Consider the following 25,544-nt stretch of genomic DNA (forward strand, 5'->3'; position numbering starts at 1 on the left):
AGTGATCAAGAAAAAGAGAGCGGGAAGCCACCATAGGCAGTTGGGCTTTCGAGCAAGGGAGTGAGAAAGAACAGATCCGAACAGCTGGAACTTCCCAGGGGGGTAGGGAAAAGTGAGATGCTACATGAACATATAAAGGTGGTAACTGAAAATCGTGAGAGCATACATAGTAGTGAAGGCAATGGGCATCACGGTGATCAGACAAGGATGGAACATTCGCTTCTGCATAGAGGCTCTCAACAGGGAAAGAGCGAAAAGCACCAAGGCATAAATGTAATCCTTGGTGATGGATGGGGTTAAGGCTAGAGAGTAGCAGGAGAGGCAGCTAAATAATTCTGGTCACCATAATCTAGTTTCGATAAAATGAGGGCTGAATGTAGGCGAAGCAGTTTGATGATCAGCTCCCCAGGAAAGATGAGCACTACCATCAAGGAACCTCCCCTGAGGGGGCTTTCCTCTTACAACCTACCTTAGATGTGCTATCCCCTTGAGGGAGGTTCCTTTGATGTCACGGAGAGGTGCTCTGACCAAGGAATTGGACCTGCTCTCCCCTTCCTTGGATCATACCTAATTACCTTAAGTGCTTTATGTCCCATATAAGGTTAACATTTCCCCCCATGAATGTAATAACTGACTAACAAAGGTTTTGGTTCACATTTGAAAGAGTGTTAACCAATTTTGAGATGCCAATTTTAAATACAACAACCTTGGTTTTGTATTTGTGAAATAGGACCCCAGGGTAGCTGTACATGTTTCTGTTCAACCTTAACAAGGATAATATAAACAAACGTCAAATAATTTTTCCATATTATATCTCCAGTTATATAATATTTGTGAAGAAAAGAAAAAAAAATTAAAGCAGATGCCTGCTAGGAAAAGTTTGGGTTTGGAGTTTTTGCGAGGTTCAGACTTAACTCAAATGTACAAGTATCAATGAAAACACGAAACTGACAGGGCAACAGAAAGTACAAATCTTTGGTTTTAAGGGGGTTATCCTGCAGACACAAGTGGTGGCAAAAGCACTGGGTAACATCACTGCAGTAATCTGACCTAATTATGTACAAATTTGTCAGCACAAAATGTTGAGTTCTTGTCACTGCACAGATCACCTACATATATGTGGAATCTCAATATGATGGGAATTTTTTATCACTGCAGTAATGACCTGCATATACATGTGGGAGCATAGCTACTAAAACATCATTAGCACTCAACCATGTGCACTGTGGTTTACCATCACTAGAAATAACACCATGTATACACAATGTTTACATGACAGTGAGAGTATTGGACCAATACGTTTCATTCCAGTGGAAGTCTACATTTTCCCAAAAACTTAAAAAATCAAAATTTTATCAGACACCAAGAAATTATTCTACTCCTTAAAATTTATTGGCAGTTTTCAGCTTTTTGGGAGAAAATATGGACATCCAAGGGGAAGCAACACATCAAAATTCTGGAGGCTAGTAATAAATATTTGTACTTTCAAATACCTTGCACTGACAAGTGCAAGTTGCTACTAATTAAAATGTATTTAGTTAGCAATGGCCAAACCCCCCTCTCTCTTCAGAGAGTCATTTCTTTTGAGATTCAAATAGCAGAGGTTAATTGGCTGATTCTATTCTGACTTGTTATTTTTCTTCTAAAATTAATGATGGGTATTTAAGACAGACTCAAAACCCTAGTTTAATCTAAGGAATAACTATATGCTAAAATTTGTTTCTGAACTCTTAACATCTGCAAGATCAGAATTTGCTGTCCTTATTATCATAAGACCTATGTCGGCTCCATTGCCTCTTCCTCGAAAAAAAAAAAAATCAAATACTCTCACTTGAACATGTGCTCTGCCAGCTCTCTAATACTTGCACACCCACTTGTCCCACAATCAATGCATTCAGAAAGCCTAACTGCGATGTTAAAACTGTGATTCCCAAAATTCAGCAATACACAGATTATGCTTACACATGAATGTGCAATATGGGAATTGTTACAGTAAAACTGTACCCAACATTGTTAATTACAAATGTTCAATAAGAATAAGAAAATATGAAAGCCACACCAAGCAGCAAATAGCAGCATATGCAAGGGGCTGGCAGTATGAATATGGAGGAAAAGGAAACAAATTGAAATAAAAATTGAGTTTGGGATACAAATGTATACTGGCCTTGCCTTCTGTACTAGTTTACACTATAAAATGTCAACATTAACACTGAATATGAAATTTCATACAACACTTAAGATTAAATATTTCAAATTGCCACTCCATCACCCAAGCTGCAAAACCTCAACCCTATGCTGCTACTAGGTGCTTAAAACACCATGGACTGCTTCCAAAACTGTTATGAGGTAAGACAAAATTCTTTTCTGGCACAAGAGATAAGACATTTAGCAAATTTCAAACCTACAGACCAAGCCAACACTTACATTTAGCATAATCATCCTTACTGCTACAAATCCCTCTTAATTCAAAATACTGACATACCCATTAAGGTAACCTCCCATGCCAAAACAGAATTGGTCCTAAAGTACCCTACTTGAGCAAATGCTGAAGCCTCCCAGTAAGTTATATACTTGCCAAGACTGAAAGGCTTGTAAATAAAAAGTCATTAAATATATACCCTATCCCCTAAACAAGCGGCCCAAGACAGCCAGAAGCTCAGCTGAGTGATTTTCTCTTAATTAAAAAATGTATCAAAATCACATGAGTAAATCTGTGCAAATACACCTCAAGATACATCCACACCAATTTCCAATTTGATAATTTATTATCAAAACAATGGTGTACAAACAGGCCAAGGTAGGAACTCAGCCAGCTGAGCTTAAAATGTTGTAAATACCAATAAAAGGGATGGGAACATTCTCATATCAATTAATGTAATTCCTAACCTGGAGATGTCTTAAGCCCCTCCCTCAGTAATAGCTAATGCTAATTTTGCCCTGTACATTGATTTTTTTTTTTGTTTTACATATGTTTTTAACTAATATGTAATGCTCCACAGAAGCAAACCTTATTTTATGTAACTGGCACTTAAATAATTTCCCCTGGACAAGCAAATGTACCCATTCTTACATTTTAGTAAAATTTAGGCAAGACTGACCAAGACATGAAACTAAAAAATTTCAAACTTATCCTGCCTGCATTGATTTTTTTTAATTACTGCACTTATGGTTGCCAAAGCAAAAAAAAAAAAAAATGGTACAATGTACTTGCATGTAGCTGCCTTGTACTGTTAAATTATTCCAATTTGTATCTACAAAAATTAGGGGGAAAAATCAATTAAGCTATATACGTACTAACAAATGTAAACACATCATATGTACATTATTTCATTACCAATTCCTCTTTTGATAGATACATATGGGTTGGTAGATTTTTGAACATGCAGTGAGAAACTATCACTGGTAATCTATGTCTTCCATAACAATGTAGACAATTATTCCTAAACATTTTAAATGTAAATTAATTTAATTTATCAGGAACATCAAATGTGTTCCAGTATTCATATCCAATATCCCACTTTAATACACTGTAACACTGGGGTTAGACTAGGGCTCTAGCACGATCATAACTGACATTAACACCAATTGTTATGGCCAACTTTTTTTCATTTCACAACTTAGGAAATGAAAAGGAAGCAAGTGCCTAAAATTTTAAATTTTTGGAGTAAACTTCCAACCATGCATCCTCTACCCAGGTACATTAGAATCACATTGACACAATGACTCACATTTTTTAAGTTACTTTAGACAATTGTAGGCTGGGATTGTCCATTTAAATTTGAGAGCATTATTTAATTCAGTACATACTGGGCCATAGGTGTCCTGTGTCAGACAATACACACTGGGCCAAAACAGCACTGTCAGACAAAAACACCTTGGCATTAATAGTATGTAGTATCTGGGCAGTAGCTTCAATTTATTACAACCAGTATATTCAAAGCAATTTTTTTTTTGTATAATGAAATTAAACGACATTGCAAATCTTTTTAGTTTCAATGTTTATCAAGGAAAGATAAATTTGAAGGGAAATCTTAAAACATTCCCCAATGTGCCAAAAAAGATCTGACCACAAAATCAAAAGTATTCTTATTTGCAACCCATGATTTATACTTATAAAAAACAAAAATATCAACATTCTTAATGTATACATCAAAAGAATAATACCACTTAAATTTTGTTTTAAAATATTTTATAGGCATTATAAAAAGTGTCTTTGCAATGAAGTGTCTTTGCTTTAACGCACCAGAATTTTATGCAGTTTTGAAGGTGTCCTTTTTCAAATTTACATAATACCTTGAAAGCAAATGCCTTAACAAGCATACCCTAAAGAAACACAGGCTAATACCATGTCTAATATTGAAAGTATTACATAAGCATGTCAATGAAATTATGTAAAGAATAAAGAACTACTTGGTGATTGACAACTGCATCCCCTTCCATTATTTAAGACTCATTATAGTTACCCTTTTAATCCTGGGTAAATAATAATAATCCCAAATAAAGCAATGTCAGGCAAGTATAAACTAAAATATATAAAATGCCTCAATAAACAATGTATCTGTGATGTAAAATAGAGACATCTTCCTATTGCCAGTATGTAAATTTTTCAACTGCAACTAAACTATTATACAGTTTACTGAACAATTACTACAACTCAAAACTTTCTTTGAAATACCATTTTCCCCATTAAAAATCTGAAAACTGATTAATACTTAAAAAAAAATTATAATCATGGATCCATGCTATGGCTCCAGCAACAATTTACCAATCACAAAGCCTCTGCCCTAACTTAAAATCACATGTGCTATTCTAACAAATATTTTTATTCACCTCTAATTCTAAGTCAGATATTCCTTTATGCCATACACCCAGAACAGCTATGCCCCAAAATTTTATTTGAGAATTCATCTTCAGATGTACAGTCTGTTTTTGCCAATGTAAACCAAAAGCAGAAGACCTAGCGCTCATTATACCCAAAGCTCTTCTTTACTTATGTGTTTAGATTGCAACTGTATAGTTCGTAGTGAAAGCCCTGCCCAAAAACTACATATAAATGTGGCAACAATTTCCATCAAAGCAGAACAATCAAGCAGATGACACATGAGATTCTGCCAGTCACTATTGGTGCATCTGGTGACTTGTCAGATCTCCAATCACTTAACCTACATTTTATACACCAAAATATGCTATGTACAGGTTTTACAATTCAGGTTTCAATACCTGACCACTCATTCTAGAATGCCATTCAGTGAAATAACACTATCTTTATTTTTTTTTATTATTTTTTATTTTTTTTTTTTGCCGCACAGCTTAAGTGTCTCAGCAAATTGAAGATGCCATCCACAAGTCTAGCACAAGAACCGAGTCCATAAACTTATGCAAGAAAACACAAAGTACTTTATTTCAAGACTTTCAGTTGCCAGTAGTACTATCTAATTCCTTAACGTATTAACACAGGTGACCCACATAAAAGGTCTTAAATAATAATTTTATGGATGTTTCACCACAATGACACCTGGCCTTGTTGCATGCAGCAAATTTGATGAGGGGGAGGAGAGGGAAGCAGATGTGGTAGAAATACTGGAAATAGGCACTGCTTCAATGCTTGTTGTAGTATAATTTGGTGACTGCTGAGGAATCCTCGTGCTGCTCGATAGAGTAGACACATTAGTGACAGGATGAGGACCCAAACGACTGTTGGCAGTGAGATTAATAGTAGAGTGATGGGGTAGTCTACTAGTGTTTGAGAGGTTAGACAAGTGCTGAGTGGGACGATGTGTTGTGGTTAGTTCAAGAGGAACTTCTTGAGGTTCTCCAACCATGTGCAGAGTAATTGGTTCATTCTCCCCTGCAAGAGTCACTTGTCCACTTCCAAGAGTTACTTGACCTCCAAGAGTTACTGGAACCTGTGCTTCTCCAAGGCCAGTGTGGTCTTCAATAGTTAGCGTTTCTTCTGTAATTATCTCCTCTTCAATACGTGGCTGCTGATCCTCAGTTTGGAACATGTGGTCACCCTCTAGATGACGTATAGCCTCACAAATGGTATCAAGTGACTTCTGACAAGCAGCATTTGTTGAGTTCACAATATATACACTGAAAGAAAAAATTTAATCTTCATATTTTCCTGCTAAAATTGAATAATTTTATTTAATTTAGTTACAAAACACTGCATTCGCTTGGTTATTCATCTCTTTAAAAATATTCCATTTCTAACATCAATAAACCTGCTTCTGTAGTGACTAATTTTCTCATGGTACAAAAATCAATCACAAAGCTACTAAAACTATTCAAAGTGTTTTTCAAATTCTGCACTCTATGTATATCCATAATTTCATTCCATGTCAGCAAATTTAGATAAAAAGGGAAATTTCTCCACCATATATACCAAAAGAGGTAAGGTTTTTAGACAAGCATCCTGTGACAAGAATAGTACCCCTCCTAGAAAAGAGAGAGGCCCCTATCACCAGCCACAACCCAATCAAACCCCCAATACTGCATTAAGGTAACCAGTGTTAGGAAGTAAATTAAGGAAATAGTGTGTTACATGATTAAACCTTTCATTGTTATAGACCCCTTGAAATTAATATTGCTCTCAGTGTTACATGTAAAAAAAAATTCTTCTGAAATGGTAGAAAATATTTTCATGAAAGACACAAAATGTGCAAAATTTATGACTGAATTATGTAGGTACAAGGTTAGCAGTCTGGGTGCAATTTACGGGTCATTCAGTTGCCCACTTTGAGTACTATTTTTAAGGCAATTTCAATGCTCCTTTAAATTAAATTCTTAGCTATTTCACTAGTATACTTCCTGTTCTTTCATTTGAGCTTGTTCAATTAGCATTAGAACTACTCTATAAAGTGCACAGATGTCAATAATTTGGTCAGTTTTTCACAAAATTAAAAAAATCCCAATTTAATAGTAGTCCAAAATAAACAATGCAGACATTCCGGGCACTAAAACATGTCCTTTATTCATTAGTCACATACCAGGCCTCTCCTGTATTGCACTTAAGGAGATTTACCTAATTTCTAAAAAAAAAAAAAAAGGAGAAAGAGAGAGAAAAAAGAAGATTGGTCATGGTTTATGGCACCCCAATAATCTAATCTGACCTAATGAAAACCCACAAAACAGACCGGGAGATGGGGGAGAAGGCTTTACCCATCCTCGGGAAAAAATAAAATATTTTTGCTAATTTGGACCCAACTTCAAGCTACTTCAGCAGTATATCTTTCAATCTATCATATGATACCTAGAAACAGCCAATAAACCACAAAAACACCTCAAAATCATTATTTCCCATCATATCCAACATCTAGGCCAAAATTTACCACTCAACTAATTTGAGGGAGCTGTGATCAAAATGTAGATCTATGTGAGGAACCGTCATTAATAATATAGATCTGTGTGATAGCCACTCAAAGAACTATTAAGATGCACACAAAAACAAAGGTGTGTAAATTGAATACAAGTAGAACTTTGCAAGATTTACCTGTCATCTTATATGTTCATGAGACTAAGAAAAGTTCATCAATCCTGCCAGAGTGGATTTAAAATTACAGGTTTTCATTTCACACTCAATTGTCAGGATAGATGTACTTCCCTGGATGGTTGCTATCTACAAACCTTCTATCAGTACCAATAACAAGACTATTCTCTGAAGGTGTAGCATCCCATGAACTAGTTCTTTTCTTGAATATTTAAGAAGATACAGTTAGAAAAAACTGTTTACATGTGATACAAGGGTTTCAAGACCAAAGGGACTAAACAAGCCCAATATCAACATATCAAAAGGCATTTTACATATTCAAAGTAAAACACTACATGTAAAACTTAAAATCTTTCTTTCAACACACCGGCCGTATCCCACCAAGGCAGGGTGGCCAAAAAAGAAAAACGAAAGTTTCTCGTAAATTTAGTAATTTATACAGGAGAAGGGGTTACTAGCCCCTTGCTCCCGGCATTTTAGTCGCCTCTTACAACACGCATGGCTTACGGAGGAAGAATTCTGTTCCACTTCCCCATGGAGAAAACTTAAAATACTTAGATCAATATTAACATTTGGAATCATCACAGAAGTGTCAGAAACAAATTTGTTACTGGCATTCAGATACTGGTAACATTAGTACAAGTGTTTAGATGCTGGCAATGCTGAAACCAGTGTTCTGACAGATGATTAAAGTTGATTAGTGATGTACAGTAAAAAAAATCAAACACTGCTTAAAATTAAATCCACGTGAGTGACCCTAACAGCAATAAAAAATTCACGCGACAGTGAAAGGGGTAACAAGACCACTGCAAGAATATAGGTGTTAACTGCAGGCTTTATAATTGAATATTTTTTTTTATCATCATCACACTGGCCGATTCCCAACAAGGCAGGGTGGCCCGAAAAAGAAAAACTTTCACCATCATTCACTCCATCACTGTCTTGCCAGAAGGGTGCTTTACACTACAGTTTTTAAACTGCAACATTAACACCCCTCCTTCAGAGTGCAGGCACTGTACTTCCCATCTCCAGGGCTCAAGTCCGGCCTGCCGGTTTCCCTGAACCCCTTCATAAATGTTACTTTGCTCACACTCCAACAGCACGCCAAATATTAAAAACTATTTGCCTCCATTCACTCCTATCAAACACGCTCACGCATGCCTGCTGGAAGTCCAAGCCCCTCGCACACAAAACCTCCTTTACCCCCTCCCTCCAACCTTTCCTAGGCCGACCCCTACCTCGCCTTCCTTCCACTACAGACTGATACACTCTTGAAGTCACTCTGTTTCGCTCCATTCTCTCTACATGTCCAAACCACCTCAACAACCCTTCATCAGCCCTCTGGACAACAGTTTTGGTAATCCCGCACCTCCTCCTAACTTCCAAACTATGAATTCTCTGCATTATATTCACACCACACATTGCCCTCAGACATGACATCTCCACTGCCTCCAGCCTTCTCCTCGCTGCAACATTCATTACCCATGCTTCACACCCATATAAGAGTGTTGGTAAAACTATACTCTCATACATTCCCCTCTTTGCCTCCAAGGACAAAGTTCTTTGTCTCCACAGACTCCTAAGTGCACCACTCACCCTTTTCCCCTCATCAATTCTATGATTCACCTCATCTTTCATAGACCCATCCGCTGACACGTCCACTCCCAAATATCTGAATACATTCACCTCCTCCATACTCTCTCCCTCCAATCTGATATCCAATCTTTCATCACCTAATCTTTTTATCCTCATAACCTTACTCTTTCCTGTATTCACTTTTAATTTTCTTCTTTTGCATACCCTACCAAATTCATCCACCAATCTCTGCAACTTCTCTTCAGAATCTCCCAAGAGCACAGTGTCATCAGTAAAGAGCAACTGTGACAACTCCCACTTTGTGTGATTCTTTATCTTTTAACTCCACGCCTCTTGCCAAAACCCTCGCATTTACTTCTCTTACAACCCCATCTATAAATATATTAAACAACCACGGTGACATCACACATCCTTGTCTTAAGCTTACTTTTACTGGGAAATAATTTCCCTCTTTCCTACATACTCTAACTTGAGCCTCACTATCCTTGTAAAAACTCTTCACTGCTTTCAGTAACCTACCTCCTACACCATACACCTGCAACATCTGCCACATTGCCCCCTATCCACCCTGTCATATGCCTTTTCCAAATCCATAAATGCCACAAAGACCTCTTTAGCCTTATCTAAATACTGTTCACTTATATGTTTTTTATAAGTTCAATTTTCCTTTACTTTCGTTTTTCTTTTTAGGTCGCCCTGCCTCAGTGGGATATGGCTGGTTTGTTGAAAAAAATAAATCCTTGATTTTGTCTTTTTTATATATGATCATTTGATGCATCTAGTATGCCTATACGTTTTAGCAAAAAATATGCCAAGAATATCTTTTTAGATTCAGGCAACATTAATTCAATAAGAAATTCTGAATTTTGGAAATTCTCATTTTTCTTTTTAGGTCAAATAGAGGGATTTTTGGAGCATGATAATTTGTGTGCTCATGTATTTTGGTATCAAGTCTAGACTTGGAATTTGTTTTGCCTTTTGGAAGTATGGGGAAAAAGGGAGAGGGATGAGGGAAATTCTGCTACTTCAGGTATTCAAGAGTACTTTTACATATTTTGCAATAGTCACAGGATGGCCAGGAACCTAGCACACAGCAAATGTAAAGGTTTAACTGTATGTACTCTCTCAATTTAACAGTAAGTAAAATTAAGACTCCTTCATATCACTTGATATAAAAATCTCTGTCTATAGAGAACAAACTGATAACTGGTAATGAATAAACAACGTTTACTAAAACTCACGTGTGATTCTTGTTATCATCCACATATTCTATGGTAGTTTCAGGGGATGGAACACGAGGTTCAGGCTCGACCTCCACCTTAGCTCCAAATCGACCAGTAGCAGTTAATGCCTCAAATACTGATGGTAAGGAATCAACACCTCCCTGTAAACAAAAACAAAAGAATTGCAATCATTCACATCAGTAAAAAACTGCATAAATCACTACATAAAGTGTAACAGACTAGTCTTTTCTAAATAATGACAAAGGAGACATCTATATAATACATTGCTATTAATAATAATGGTTATCCCTAACAGCAAAATATAATATTGTATTTATGACCTGTCAATTACTTCCCAACTTTCTGTGGCCTCCCACCCACACAAACAGGGATATCAGTAACAGGCTAATAGGCAATCCTTTCTTCTTTTAACAAACCGGCCATATCCCACCGAAGCAGGGTGGCCCAAAAAAAGAAAACAAAAAGTTTCTTTTAAATTTTAGTAACATACAGGAGAAGGAGCTACTAGCCCCTTGCTCCTGGCATTTTAGTCTCCTCTTACAACAAGCATGGCTTATGGAGAAAGAATTTCGTTCCACTTCCCCATGGAGATAAGAGGAAATATACAAGAACAAGAACTAGTAGGAAAATAGAAAACCCAGAGGGGTGTGTATATATATGCTTGTACATACATGTGTAGTGTGGCCTAAGTAAGTAGAAGTAGCAAGATGTACCTGAAATCTTGCATGTTTATGAGACAAAAAAGACATCAGCAGTCCTACCATTATGTAAAACAATTACAAGCTTCCATTTTACACTCACTTGACTTAATAATAGGCAATTACACACACTAAATGATATTAAGCATGTACTATATTTATTTACAAAGTATACACACAAAAAACATTAAAAATAATATTCAGACCTTGCTAATATTTCATATATATTGCCTAAAAATATATTGTTTCCATAAAGAAGCTATTATAGGCACAAGATCCAAAAGTAATGCATTGGTCAAGTAAACATGTACCTTTGATGACGGTACAACAGTGACAATGGTAGTTGCTGGGCTTCCTGAAACAACTGTTGCTGGAACTTGTGTGTGTGAATTTGGAGGTAATGACTGACGACTAAGAACAGCAGTTGGTGGCTGGCGTTGTGGTGGCTGACCAATACTGGTGGTGATCATAGTCATAGATGCAACTGAAGATGTAGTTGTAGCAATAGCAGCAACTGGGGTGGTTGTACAGGCTGTGGTTGCAGGGCCCTGCAATTTAAGGTAATAAATACCTTTCATAGGTACACTGCAAAACTATTGTACTACAATCTTAAGACACTAAAATTTTACTAAGCAAATTTACACCTCTATCCAACAATTTTTTCCATTGGTTTTATGTGATCAATGCAGTTTACAAAAGGCAATGAAAATTCTTGTAATGAAGAATTATATATTGAGGACCTAAATGATATTACTGTAGGTGCCTTGGGCCTAGAAAGCATTTACCACATGAAGTGAGGCACCTCATGTGTACCTCTGGCTACATAAATCTTTCTAATATCCCACATATCTGGAGTGAAGGTGGTCACAGGACTAAAACATATCCCTAATTAAATGTTCTAGTGCTTGTTCATGTGTCTCTAATGACAGATTATAGAGTATCCCCTGAGAGAGGTATATCAGCATGTGCTAGTCTGGCAAACACAAGGATGCAAATGAAAAAAAAATGAAGTCACTGAGTACAGTGCCACTGTAGAACCTTAATCTAATAAGTGAAACTCTCAGTTCAAAAATGTACACATTCACACTAAGAGCACAGCCAAGAAGTTGGAGTTATGACGAGAGGCTGAACTAGCTAAATCTCCTGCCCTGGAAGAAAGCAAAATAAGAAATGATATGGTCACTATACATAATTTAGGGAACAGAAAAAGCTGACATGGACCATCTTTACCAGAAAACTATCCAGACAAATGGAAAGTGAATGTCCAACACTTTGATGCAAGGGAAAGTATTAAAACCATAGGGGTCATATAGCACAAAGAAGTTCAATAACCTGAATGACAGTAGAGGTAATTCACAGCAGTCAATTGAAAGTTACGAGGCAGAAACTGAGTAGCAACTAATCCCCTCACAAACCCAAAAGATGATTACAAATGAGTAATTACCACATAACCACTCGCTACCAGTAATATAACTAGTGACCATATATGAGAACCAATGTATTTTATGGTGGGGGTCATTGTTTCACAGGTGGTCAAAAGGCAATGAGTTAGCGAATGTCATAACAGAGGCACATGCATAATAGTTTCTTCCAGCTGTAACCTCAGATGGCAAAGATATTCCACCTCCAAATCATTCCCTCACTGACATTTAGCAAAGGATGTCTTTTCATGGAAAAAATGATTCCCTGTTAGGAAGCTCCAACACTAAGGCCAGTATTAAAAGAAAGCAAGTAACTATGTCAATCCACCTATATTTAATGACCCATTACAGGTTGAGTACTGCTCTTAGGTCTCCTCCCTCTCCTACCAATCACCCCAGCATTATTTCAGTTTCATTACTCCATGTAAATTTGTTACTAAGTAAACCAGGCAATAACATCCTACTTATACAAAACCAGGATAGCAGATGAACAAGGAGGCTTTAGGAAGGGTAGGGGGTCTGTAGACTAAGTATTCGCAGGGAAACGTATAGGCGAATAATATTTAGATAAGGGTAAAGAGGTTTTTGTGGCATTTATGTATTTGGAAAAGGTGTATGAGAGGGTGGATAGGGAGGCAATGTGGCAGATGTTGCAAATGTATGCAACAGGAGGTAGATTATTGAAAGCAGTGAAGAGTCTTTACGAGATAGTGAGGCTCGGGTTAGAGTATGTAGGCGAGAGGGAGATTATTTTCCAGTAAAAGTAGGCCTTAGACAAGCATAGGTGATGTCACCATGGTTGTTCAAAATATTTAAAGATGGAGTTGTAAGAGAAGTGAATGCTTAGGTGTTGGCAGGTGGTGTCAGGTTAAAAGATAAAGAATCTAACACAAAGTAGGACTTGTCACAGTTGCTCTTTGCTGATGACACTGCTTTTGGGAGATTCTGAAGAGTAGTTGCAGAAGTTGGTTGATGAGTTTGGTAAGGTATGTAAAAGAAGGAAATTAAGAAGTGAATATAGGAAAGAGTAAGGTGATGAGGATAACAAAAAATTAGGTAACAGAAGACTGGATATCAGATTGGAGGGAGAGAGTATGGAGGAGGTGAATGTATTCAGATATTTGGTAGTGGATGTCTCAGCAGATGGGTCTATGGAAGATGAGGTGAATCATAGAATTGATTGGAAAAAGGTGAGTGGTGCACTGAGGAGGCTGTGGAGACAAAGAACTTCATCCATGAAAGCAAAGAGGGGAATGTATGAGAGTATAGTTATACCAACACTCTTGTATGGGTGTGAGGCATGGGTGGTGAATGTTGCAACAGGGAGAAGGCTGGTGGCAGTGGAGATGTCATGTCTGAGGGCAATGTATGGTGTGAATATAATGGAGAGAATTTGTATTTTGAAGATTAGGAGGTGCAGGATTACCAAAACTATTATCCAGAGGGCTGAAGAGGGGTTATTGAGATAGTTTGGACATGTAGAGAGGATGGAATGTAATAGAATGACTTCGAGTGTGTATAAATCTGTAGTGGAGGGATGGCGGGGTACGGGTTGGCCTATGAAAGGTTGGAGGGACGGGGTAAAGAAGGTTTTGTGTGCAGGGGGCTTGGACTTCCAGCAAGCGTGCGTGTGTGTTAGATAGGAGTAAATGGAGACAAATGGTTTTTAGGACTTGACGTGCTGTTGGAGTGTAAGCAAAGCAACATTTATGAAGGAATTCAGGGAAACTGGCAGGCCGGACTTGATTCCTGGAGATGGGAAGTATGGTGCCGGCACTCTGAAGGAGGGGTGTTAATGTTGCAGTTTCATAACTGTAGTGTAAGCATGCCTCTGGCAAGACAGTGATGGAATGAACGATGATGAAAGTTTCTCTTTTTCGGGCCACCCTGCCTTGGTGGGAAACGGTCGATGTGTTAATAATAATAAAAAATTTCCAGTCCCTTGGTATCTGTAATAAGCCTGATCAGGCCATAAACAATTACATGTAATAAGAATCTTCTATATGCTTTGTGAACTATACTGATCATATATGGTGACTAAATTGTATGTACAGAATACCGACAGAAATTAGACATGGTATAATGGTGAATTTGTATAAATCAAATTGGCATAAAGGCGAGAAAGACCTGTAACTAACTTCAGAAGAAAATATAATGCAAACTAAGAAACTTTCAGTCCACATATACAATACAATCCTATCAGCAGGCCAAAAGTGAAGAGGTAGAGCCAAGAGCTAATTACAAACTGGTAACTACATACAAAAAGAAAGAGTACCAATGGTGACTACCATAGAAAATATACATGCCATGAATAGAGATTATACTGAAAAAAATCCAAAATGTATCCCATACCTCTGTGCCCCAGGAAAATAGGCAATCAAAGAACAAAGTACAGGAGGGCCCCATTTATTAGTCACCCTTTTTTCAGTGTTGCACAGTTTTCGCTGATTTTCAATTGAGCCATTGCTTATTCTAGTCGGTGCTTTTTCTGCACAACAGTTGCGTAAGGGAAGGGCAACTGACACCAAATTTTAAGTATTTTTCTTTTTTTATGCCTAGCAGTATTGAGCCTTTAACCCTTTCAGGGTCCGTGCCGTAGTTCTACGGCTTTGAGTTCTGGGTCCAAACCGTAGTTCTACGCCATGAGCTCAGCTCACTCAGATAAGCTGTGAGCGGTAAATTTGGGCCTAGATATGAGAGAATACATCTATGTGGTAAGTGTGCACCACATGAAACATATCCTGTAGCACACAGTGCATAATGAGAGAAAAAAAAAACGAGACCAATTTTGGATTAAAACAGCAACTTTGCAGTTTTTTTTTTTTTGTATGTTTTTTATAGCTGTATTTGAGATTTCTTGGTCTCATTTGATAGAATGGAAAATATATTACAGAAATAGAGATGATTTTGATTGGGTTTAGTACTGAAAATGGCTTGAAACTGAGCTTAAAGTAGCAGAAATGTTAAAATTTTGCCGATGTTCAGGAGTAAACCAATCAACATCACTCATCCAATACATACGATCGCACGTGCAAAGAAAATGATAGGATGGATAATGAGAACTTTCAAAACGAGAGATGCCAAGCCCATGATGATCCTTTTCAAATCACTTGTTCTCTCTAGGCTGGAATACTGCTGTACATTAACATCTCCATACAAAGCAGGTGAAATCGCAGATCTAGAGAGTGTACAGAGATCCTTTACTGCACGTATAAGTTCTGTCAAGCACCTTAACTACTGGGAACGCTTGAAAGCACTTGACTTGTACTCGTTGGAACGCAGGAGGGAGAGATATATCATAATCTACACTTGGAAAATCTTGGAAGGAATGGTCCCAAATCTGCACACAGAAATCACTCCCTACGAAAGTAAAAGACTGGGCAGGCGATGCAAAATGCCGCCAATAAAAAGTAGGGGCGCCATTGGTACACTAAGAGAAAACACCATAAGTGTCCGGGGCCCAAAACTGTTCAACAGCCTCCCATCAAGCATTAGGGGAATTGCCAATAAACCCCTGGCTGCCTTCAAGAGAGAGCTGGACAGATACCTAAAGTCAGTGCCGGATCAGCCGGGCTGTGGCTCGTACGTCGGACTGCGTGCGGCCAGCAGTAACAGCCTAGTTGATCAGGCCCTGATCCATCGGGAGGCCTGGTCGTGGACCGGGCCGCGGGGGTGTTGATCCCCGGAATAACCTCCAGGTAACCTCCAGGTATGTCAGCTGATGGGTCTTATGTGCGTTCACAAATGCGCTGATATTATTTACACAATTATTACAATATTGCATAAGAGTAAATCTTCCCTTTTTTTATTTGAATAAAAATTAATGATATTAATAAAAAATCAAAACGGAATTCATTTGTAAAGCCTGAAAGCATAACTAATGAACAGAGGAAATGTTAGTTTAGTGCCAGGAATGCCTGGGTTGTTTATTCTGGACCCTATTTTGAAATAGGAATATTTTGAACTTTGCGATAAATTGGCCAAATTACCAATTTCCGATCACTTTACTGGGAAGTTGAAACAGTTGACTTGGTGATTTCTTGTGCTCAATCAATAAAATAGAAGTAATACTAGCGAAATGGCTAAGAATTTGGTCGACTAGAATAATGTAATGTGCCTAAAATGGGAGTCAAAGTCAGCAAAATCTCCGATGTGTAAAAATCACTGATGCATCAAAATTCGTGAGAGCATAATTTCATCAATTTTCCATCAAATTTCGTACTTTTTTTATTTTATTACCTTCAGAAAAAGATTCCCTACCATTTCATAAGAAAAAATATAAAAAAAAAAAAAAAAATTTTTTTGAAACTTCTTGGGTCCTGTGGACACGTCTCAGATTTTGGGTCTGGACCCTGAAAGGGTTAATAATATGACAGCGTAAACATGTTATCAGGCATTTTAGACGTGTTCAAGGATGAAAAAATCACTTTTCCACTTACCGGCAATTTTCGCTTATCGCCGGAGGTCAGGAACCTAACAGCCGTAAAAATGGAACCCTCCTGTACAAGCAGTAAAATACTACCATGTAAATTAAGTAATATTCTAAAATATGTATCTACATGTCTTGCAGAAAATGAGTTTTGATGATTGCTGTATTTACCGCTGGATGAAGTAGGTGTTGGTGAAGGAGAGACTGATGAGGAGACTGTGGCTCAGTTTTGATGGTAGGAGTGTTGGCTGGTCGAGGAGTTGTGCTCACCTCTACTACACTTGTCACCTGTCCTGTTACAGGCACAAGGCCTGCTCCCAAAATACCCCCTGAAGCTGGCCCCAACACTGCTCCTGATACTGGCACTGTTAGTGCCTCAACTTTGGGCTCACGGATTTCCTCTTTCTGAAAAGAAATATTATCCATAGTTAGTTCCTAATCTTCTAATTCAGCATCAACATGAAATGCAATTACAGGGTGTTCATGGTTGTGTTCTACATGACATGAAGACTATACAGTAAGAATATCTATAGTGTGTGATGCAAAACATTTTCAAGAGAATCATCTTATACACAGCAGTCAAAGCTGCACTATATGAATAATTTTTGTTGACGAACAAACCTGAATTCTGTACAACCAGCTGAAGTTAAAATGTTCAAGGTTGATAACTGGGACAGATCCTTTAACCTGAGAGATTATGATGAATTTTACAGTGCAAATTTCAACATTCCACCAATTTAATACAAGTACAGTGGACCCCCGACTTACGATATTAATCCGTTCCTGAGAGCACATCGTAAGACGAAATTATCGTAAGTCGAATTAATTTTCCCCATAAGAAATAATGGAAATCAAATTAATCTGTGCAAGACACCCAAAAGTATGAAAAAAAAAATTTACCACATGAAATATACATTTTCCTACACAAAAAAAGATACATGCACAAGAGTAGAGTAGTACATGCACAATATATATTGTGCATGTACTACTCTACTAAATGAAGAATAAATGACACTTACCTTTATTGAAGATGTAGCAATGACTGATGAGACACTGTCCTGGGAGTGCCTTTTCCTCCTGAGTAATGTAAGTCCTGTTTGGCATTTTCTTCCAGAACAGGCCTTATCACACTATGTATGCCACTATGATTCTTAAATCTCTCAAACCAACCTTTGCTGGCCTTAAATTCACCAATATGAGCACTAGTTCCAAGCATTTTTTCCTGTTCACCTAGGTGCTAGCCGATTGGTGTGGGTCACATCCTGGGAGACAAGATTAAGGACCCCAATGGAAATAAGTTAGACAGTCCTCGATGACACACTGACTTTTTTGGGTTATCCTGGGTGGCTAACCCTCTGGGGTTAATTGTTTCTCAGTATTCTTGATAAGCCACACCAACAACGGTGCTGCAGCAGCAGCTGACGGTGCAACAGCAGTAGCAGCTGACGGTGCTACAGCAGCAGACTGTGCTACAGCAGCTGACGGTGCTACAGCAGCAGCAGCTGACGGTGCTACAGCAGCAGCAGACAGTGCTACAGCAGCAGCTGATGGTGCTACAGCAGCTGCAGCTGATGGTGCTGCAGCAGCAGCTGACAGTGCTACAGCAGCAGCAGCTGATGGTACTACAGCAGCAGCAGCTGACAGTGCTACAGCAGCAGCAGCAGCTGACAGTGCTACAGCAGCAGCAGCTGACAGTGCTACAGCAGCAGCAGCAGCTGACAGTGCTACAGCAGCAGCAGCAGCTGACAGTGCTACAGCAGCAGCAGCAGCTGACAGTGCTACAGCAGCAGCTGACAGTGCTACAGCAGCAGCAGCAGCTGACAGTGCTACAGCAGCAGCAGCAGCTGACAGTGCTACAGCAGCAGCAGCAGCTGAGTGCTACAGCAGCAGCAGCAGCTGACAGTGCTACAGCAGCAGCAGCTGACAGTGCTACAGCAGCAGCAGCTGACAGTGCTACAGCAGCAGCAGCTGACAGTGCTACAGCAGCAGCAGCTGACAGTGCTACAGCAGCAGCAGCTGACAGTGCTACAGCAGCAGCAGCTGACAGTGCTACAGCAGCAGCAACTGATGGTGCTACAGCAGCAGCAGCAGCTGACAGTGCTACAGCAGCAGCAGCAGCAGCAGCTGACAGTGCTAAAGCAGCAGCAGCAGCAACTGATGGTGCTACAGCAGCAGCTGACCATGATACGATAGTATTTCTCACCATTTTTACCACAGGGTTGGCACTAGAAGCTTTCTTTGGGCTCATGGTGGCTTATTTAGCAGTTAGAAGCACTAAAACACTGGCATAATACAAAATATTCCGAATGTATGTGTGGGAGTGACCGCTCTGGCTTGTAAACACTGGCACACTAACTGAAGGCAGGCCAGCTGAGGTGAGCTCAGATGGACAGACATGTGGACGCAGTACCGGACGAATGCTGTAGGTCGAGTTTTTCAACCTAGGTCGAGGTCAAATTTTTATGCTGAAAAGCATCGTAGGTCAGTTGTAACGTAGGTTCGGGACATCGTACGTCGGGGGTCCACTGTATAGGAGACCCACGAATATGACACATTTATGCAGCACATTTTTGTTGTAAGATGGTTGAGAAATTGTGGCATAAACTTGTACAGACTGCCATGGCTGATAGAATAGATGTCTCACAGCTGTCTACAGCTCAGTAATCATATAACCATCTCCATACACTTTTTTTTATCAACAAGCAAGAGAACAAGGAATTTAAGCAAGGATAAAATGTGCACCTCTGGCAAGACAGTGATAGTGAAAGAGTTTCTTTTTTTGCGTCACCCTGCCTTGGCGGGATATTGCCAGTGCTACAAAAAAATCAACGTGTTTTACCATTATAAATTAGGAAACAGTATAGAGAATAGGTGATGAGATCAGCTGATAAAATACAAGTGTAGAGTCAGCTGATAAAATATGGCTATGTGACCGAGCTGTACACAGCTCACTCACATAACCATATGTAAACACTTCTTTTATCAACAAGCCAGAGAACAAGGAATTTAGAGAAGAATAAAATTCCTCCTTGTCATCTATTGTACAGTAAATTATATAAGTGGTGTCAGCAAATAAAACAGATATAACCCACAGCTGTCTACTGCTCAGCTGAACTACATAACTATCTTCAAACACTTCTGCATCTACAAGCAGAAAGAATTTATAGTGATAAGTTTGTGTATTAAATTTATAGTAGTCACTGGCAGTGTATCAGCCCTCTTCATTTTCTCTGGACAGAGCACTATGCCCACTTTCTCCAAAGGGAGAAAATTGGCAGTTTAACACTCAATGCTTCACTATAAATTCAGCTGTAAACATATTAGATTCTGTGATGAGAAAATAAAAACATTTCCACGCAGAAGTAAAACCTCCATTTAACAGGTTCAACAGATAAAATCCGGAAATGACCGACAAAATCTGTTAAATCCAGAACTGGGATGCACATATATTAAGCATTCATTACAAATTCCTTAATAATTAAATGTGTATCTGAAATATCTAGAAAAGGTTCATGTGACTACTTAGAAGCCAAGATTTATTGAGCGTTAAAGGAAATAAAGTCTTCATTCACTGACTACTCATGAGCCTGAGTTTTACTCCAGTTTACTGTATAGCTTTGTTCACCTCTGGTAGTTAAGAATAAGAGTAATGTTGAAAAGTCAATTTACCCCAAATATAATTAAGCACTAATCAAAAATTATCTACCATACTATGTATCTGAAATCATTGCTACATTTAATGTGAAATAATGTATAATGAAAAAAAATGAAAAAGATTCATATAAAGATTATTCACCAGGTTACTCTATTATATTCAACTAGTTAAATTTACATTTCACTAAAGTCTTTCATCACACTGTCACTCGCTTCAACTGACCGTTACTGAGATTTCCTTCATACGCTCAGGATATGTTTGAGCATCAAGCGATCGGATATGCTCTTCAAGAGTCATACGATGGCGTCTCTCTCTGTCCAGTTGCATCCGAAGGTCAATCATCTCACGGCGCAGTTCTTCAGTGGCAGGACCCCCATCCACCTGGGTGCTAACAACCACTGCTTCTCCACTGCTGCCGCCATCATCACATGGGCTTTCTCCCCCCGTTGGACTTCCTACAATAATATTACAGTAATTTAGACTTATAAGTACCTTTTCCTCTATGGCTACCACCATCAGTACATGGTCTCTCATTGCCTGTTAGCCTCCCTGCAATATAAACCTATAATAATATTACTATGATAAATTAATGAGATCACACTTCATATATTATATTCATGAGGCTTGATTATTTTTATTATTAAATACATGCGTGTTTTTCAAATCAGTTATTAAAAATACTGTATACAGCATTCACCTCAAATTGCTTAAGTGAATGACCAAACTTTTAATTATCTAAACCCCCTTCCTCTTTTGTAGTGGACAATCAAGCAATCACTATGCATGTTATATTCCTTCACTCAACTAATCTTCTGCCTGCCCATAATTCTGAGATCCTTATTACACATTGACTGCAGATTATTAAAATATTTTTCACAATTAAGTTTGCTATGCACACTAACAGTGCAAAACTGCCCTCAATCGTCACACAAAAAAAAGAATAAATTTAGGTCTTCTAAACAGCTTTCATGCAATTATGTATATTTTAGTCTACTGAACATATTCAAATTGCCTATGCACCTCCTTAAATATGGTGACTCACTGACAAACTGTACAGTCAGAATAACCTTAGACAAACAAAAGATTTACAAATGGAGCAAAATATCTTTTTCACACTTAATTACTTTGAAGTGCAAAGAATATGCAAGTGAAACAATTTTACTGATGACATGAAAAAATTACAAAGATATCGAACAATAAGCAGTCTACACTGGAAATTCAGTCACAAACATTTTTAATCTGCTGGTATTGTAGTTTGAGCATCTGTATTACTGTAATTACAGTAAAACAAGAATAGTGAAACAATGTGCTTCATGTTCATATCATTGTAAAATAATGGTTATCAATACAACAATATCTGCATAAAACAGTGTGGTATTTATTCTAGAATAGCTGATCAATAATGATAATTAACTGTTACTTTATTATTCCACACAGTCAAATGACTATTTGTGTGGCAGCATACACAGGCTTCTTGGAATAGCAGTCAAACCTAATTTACTAAGGCAGCAGTATACCATACTGTGTGTGTGTAAAAGAAAAGCCACTGTCAACATCACTTGCTTCAACAAGCAGCAGACAATAGCTATAAATAAAATGGCAGTGGTCATTTTGCAAACAAGCGAGATTTTTTTTTTTTAGCACAATGGTATTAAGAAATGGTTATAACTTTGATCATAATTTTTAAAGGGGTGGACCAGTAAGCCAGTGAAAGGCCTCGGTCAGATGACCAAAAGCTCCAATGGCGGGTCATCACCTGACTAAGACCCGTGTCAGGAGACGCTTGTCCTGTTTCCCGACAAAGCTTACCTAACCTAGCACAATGGTTGTTCCCCACTGATGCAGGGTGATCTTAAAAAAAAAAAAATTTTTTTTTTTTTTTAAATTTAATAATTTATACAGAAGGGATTACTAGCCCCTTGCTCCTTGGTGGTCCTTTATTCGTCAGAAAAAAGTTGTCCTCTTATGCAGGTCTAAGTTATGCACATGTGATTAATCAACTTCTGGCATAACTGTGATGGATGTCCATCCCACTTAAATTATTGGATCACCTTTTATCCTGTTTCTACAAACCTGATATATGCAAATGTAGACAGGTACAAATAAGAGAAACTGAGTGCTGAGGATAGCTAACCAGGAAAGTACTTTAAACAATATTTTCCAGTTGAATAAATTCAGATTTAGAAATGATATAGGAAAGTACTGGTTTAGCAACAGAACTGTAGATGGATCTGGATCATTAAAGCTAACACCTTAGTTACCTTTAAAAATAGGTTAAGCAAATATCAGTGAGAAGAGATGGATTCGAGAAGGACCTGCCAAGCACTGGTAGGAGGCCTATTGCAATACTTCTCTGTTCTTATGTTCTACACAAGGACATACAGTTCAATGCAAAACTACTACTAAGGTGCTATATTTAGCTACTCAATGCAGGCAACTTAGCCTCCAAGTGAACACAAGTTTAGAAACCAGCACCACAGCTCTTGGCCTTGAATTACATGCATTAATAATAAAGGGTGCCAGGGTACATGAAAAATGATGGATTAAAAGACTAAAGGCCCTGAAGAGTACTAAGAGTTCCAGAATTGCAACTTTGTTACAGAATAACCAAGTCACAACTCTTTTGTCATTAATGATCCAGCAATTGTGTGAAAGGAGACTGAGCTGTAAGATTCAAGCCTGCGACACCATGAATATGGGTACTGACATGATGTTGAAAGCGTGGAACAAGACTTAAACACATTGCTGATGAAGATTTATTGGAAACTGAGATTTCTTATTTGATATAATAGCATTTGCTAGAATGTTAATGCTGTTTTGCCTGTGTTGGAGAGCTGTTGTACATATTCCTTAAGGACAGCACTGACCTCACCACACACTACAAACTTTTCTTGTTGGGTCATGTATATATGGAGAGAGGCAAGAAAAGATAAGTTAACCGACTACTTTAGAGAAATATGGGTTCAGAGTATGGTCATTTTTTCACATGGTGACGAATTTTCAGGTATTGCCAAGGACACTGTTGGATAAGATGACTAGTCATGGATAATGGCCAAAGATATTGGATCCAAAGAATGTGAAGACTAAAGCTAAAACGATAAATAACAAACAATACATTACATTTCAAGTGAGACTTTGTAACAAATTCAATTCATTTCAATAATGGCTTAGTCAAAGCCACATCTCCAAATTATTACACTGAAGAGAGATTTGGTTATTTTAAAACTTATTGCTAATTATACATTTGTTGTCTATTTAACATTGTAAAATTGGCACCAAGTAGTCAGCGTTTCCCGACAAATTTCAAAATACGTACCTGAATTCTTTTTTGATTCTCTGACCTTGAAAAATGAACCATTCTCCCTGACTTTTTACTGACACGTGGCAACCATGGTAGTATTTCTTGAACAAGTGTAGAAATTCTCAATAGAAAACTGAATCACTACCTCTGCCAAGTGTTACAGCAACCTTACTGTGATGGATACGTCTAGTGGGCTGCCAGCAACAACCAACCTTCATAAAGTGGCAATCAACAGAAAATCCTGGCTCCAGACCAGGCTGTGAGAGTATAACTCAGAAAACTAGCCACAGGTGTAAATGTACATACTGTATAAATGAGTATGCAGAAATTGAGTAAAACTACAAGCAGCAACACACAAGGCTGGACTACAAGCAAGCCTCACCTTCAACATCTGCATGGTGCTGCTGCTGATTCAGATGGCGCTTAAGCTGACAGTTTTGAGACAAGAGGCGAGTCTTCTCCTGCTCAAGCTGGTATATATACTCTGCTGTTTGCTGCAGGATGGCAGCCTGAAACAATTATATAAAGTGTTACATTTATTTTCATATTTATGTGAAGTTTACAGGTTAATGCAATAAACTACGGTCTTCCACAGTACGTTAATCGTACATGGTAATTTGTTGTATGGTACCTCGGGAAACTAATGACGAACAATACAGGAGCCTTTATCAACAACCTTTAATCATAGGTTCTGCTCCTTTGCTGTCATGTGAACAATAAAAAAAAACAGGCAGTGCTTCTGTTATTTTCAAATATTTTATATCAGTAAACCCTCGATATGACAGACTACAAGAGAACTATCAAAGCATTCCTTAAATCAGAATACTGTACTTGTAATGTACTGCATACCTAATACTATAATATGGTACACAATTTATAATTACATATATTGTAATAAACATTGAAAATAAATTAGCTACAAGTATAATTTATCCACTGAATTTTAAATTATTTTAGAAGTTTGTTATATCAATATACAATATATCATGGGTTTACTGTACAGTGATAGAAAAAGTGTAAGTATGAGCTGGAAAAAAAAAAAAAAAAAAGTTAAAAAGAATACACGTACCTTGTTATGCTATACAGGCATTTCAATATTATATATACATATAAATGCATATTATTTTTTCAACAAGTCAGCTGCCTCCCACCGAAGCAGGGTGACCCAAAAAGAAAGAAAATCCTCATAAAGAAAATACTTTCATCATCATTCAACACTTTCACCTCACTCATACATAATCACTGTTTTTGCAGAGGTGCCCAGACACAACAGTTTAGAAGCATATACAGTGGACCCCCGGTTTACGATATTATTTCATTCCAGAAGTATGTTCAGGTGCCAGTACTGACCGAATTTGTTCCCGTAAGGAATATTGTGAATTAGATTAGTCCATTTCAGACCCCCAAACATATACATACAAACGCACTTACATAATTGGTCGCATTGGGAGCTGATCGTAAACCGGGTGTCCACTGTATAAAGATATATAACATATCCCCTCCAAACAGCCAATATCCCAAACCCCTCCTTTAAAGTGCAGGCATTGTACTTCCCATTCCCAGGACTCAAGTCCGGCTATATAAAAATAACCGGTTTCCCTGAATCCTTTCACTAAATATTACCCTGCTCACACTCCAACAGATCGTCAGGTCCCAAATACCATTCGTCTCCATTCACTCCTATCTAACACACTCATGCATGCTTGCTGGA

At 38.0% G+C, this 25,544-nt stretch overlaps 1 protein-coding gene across 1 annotated transcript in view; it reads right to left on the bottom strand.

Annotated features, from left to right (window-relative positions):
- Positions 1-792: 792 nt before the first annotated feature.
- Positions 793-25,544, bottom strand: part of crp (cropped) — a gene marked incomplete in the record, with an annotated part of 63,102 nt that continues 38,350 nt past the window's right edge. The window contains 6 exon segments of the mRNA XM_070099077.1: positions 793-6,093; positions 10,327-10,469; positions 11,339-11,575; positions 17,049-17,282; positions 20,755-20,987; positions 24,216-24,342. Coding sequence (XP_069955178.1) covers positions 5,490-6,093; positions 10,327-10,469; positions 11,339-11,575; positions 17,049-17,282; positions 20,755-20,987; positions 24,216-24,342 — 1,578 coding nt within the window.

This window comes from Cherax quadricarinatus, chromosome 66, assembly GCF_038502225.1.
Source record: "Cherax quadricarinatus isolate ZL_2023a chromosome 66, ASM3850222v1, whole genome shotgun sequence".
NCBI classification, from domain to species: domain Eukaryota; kingdom Metazoa; phylum Arthropoda; class Malacostraca; order Decapoda; family Parastacidae; genus Cherax; species Cherax quadricarinatus.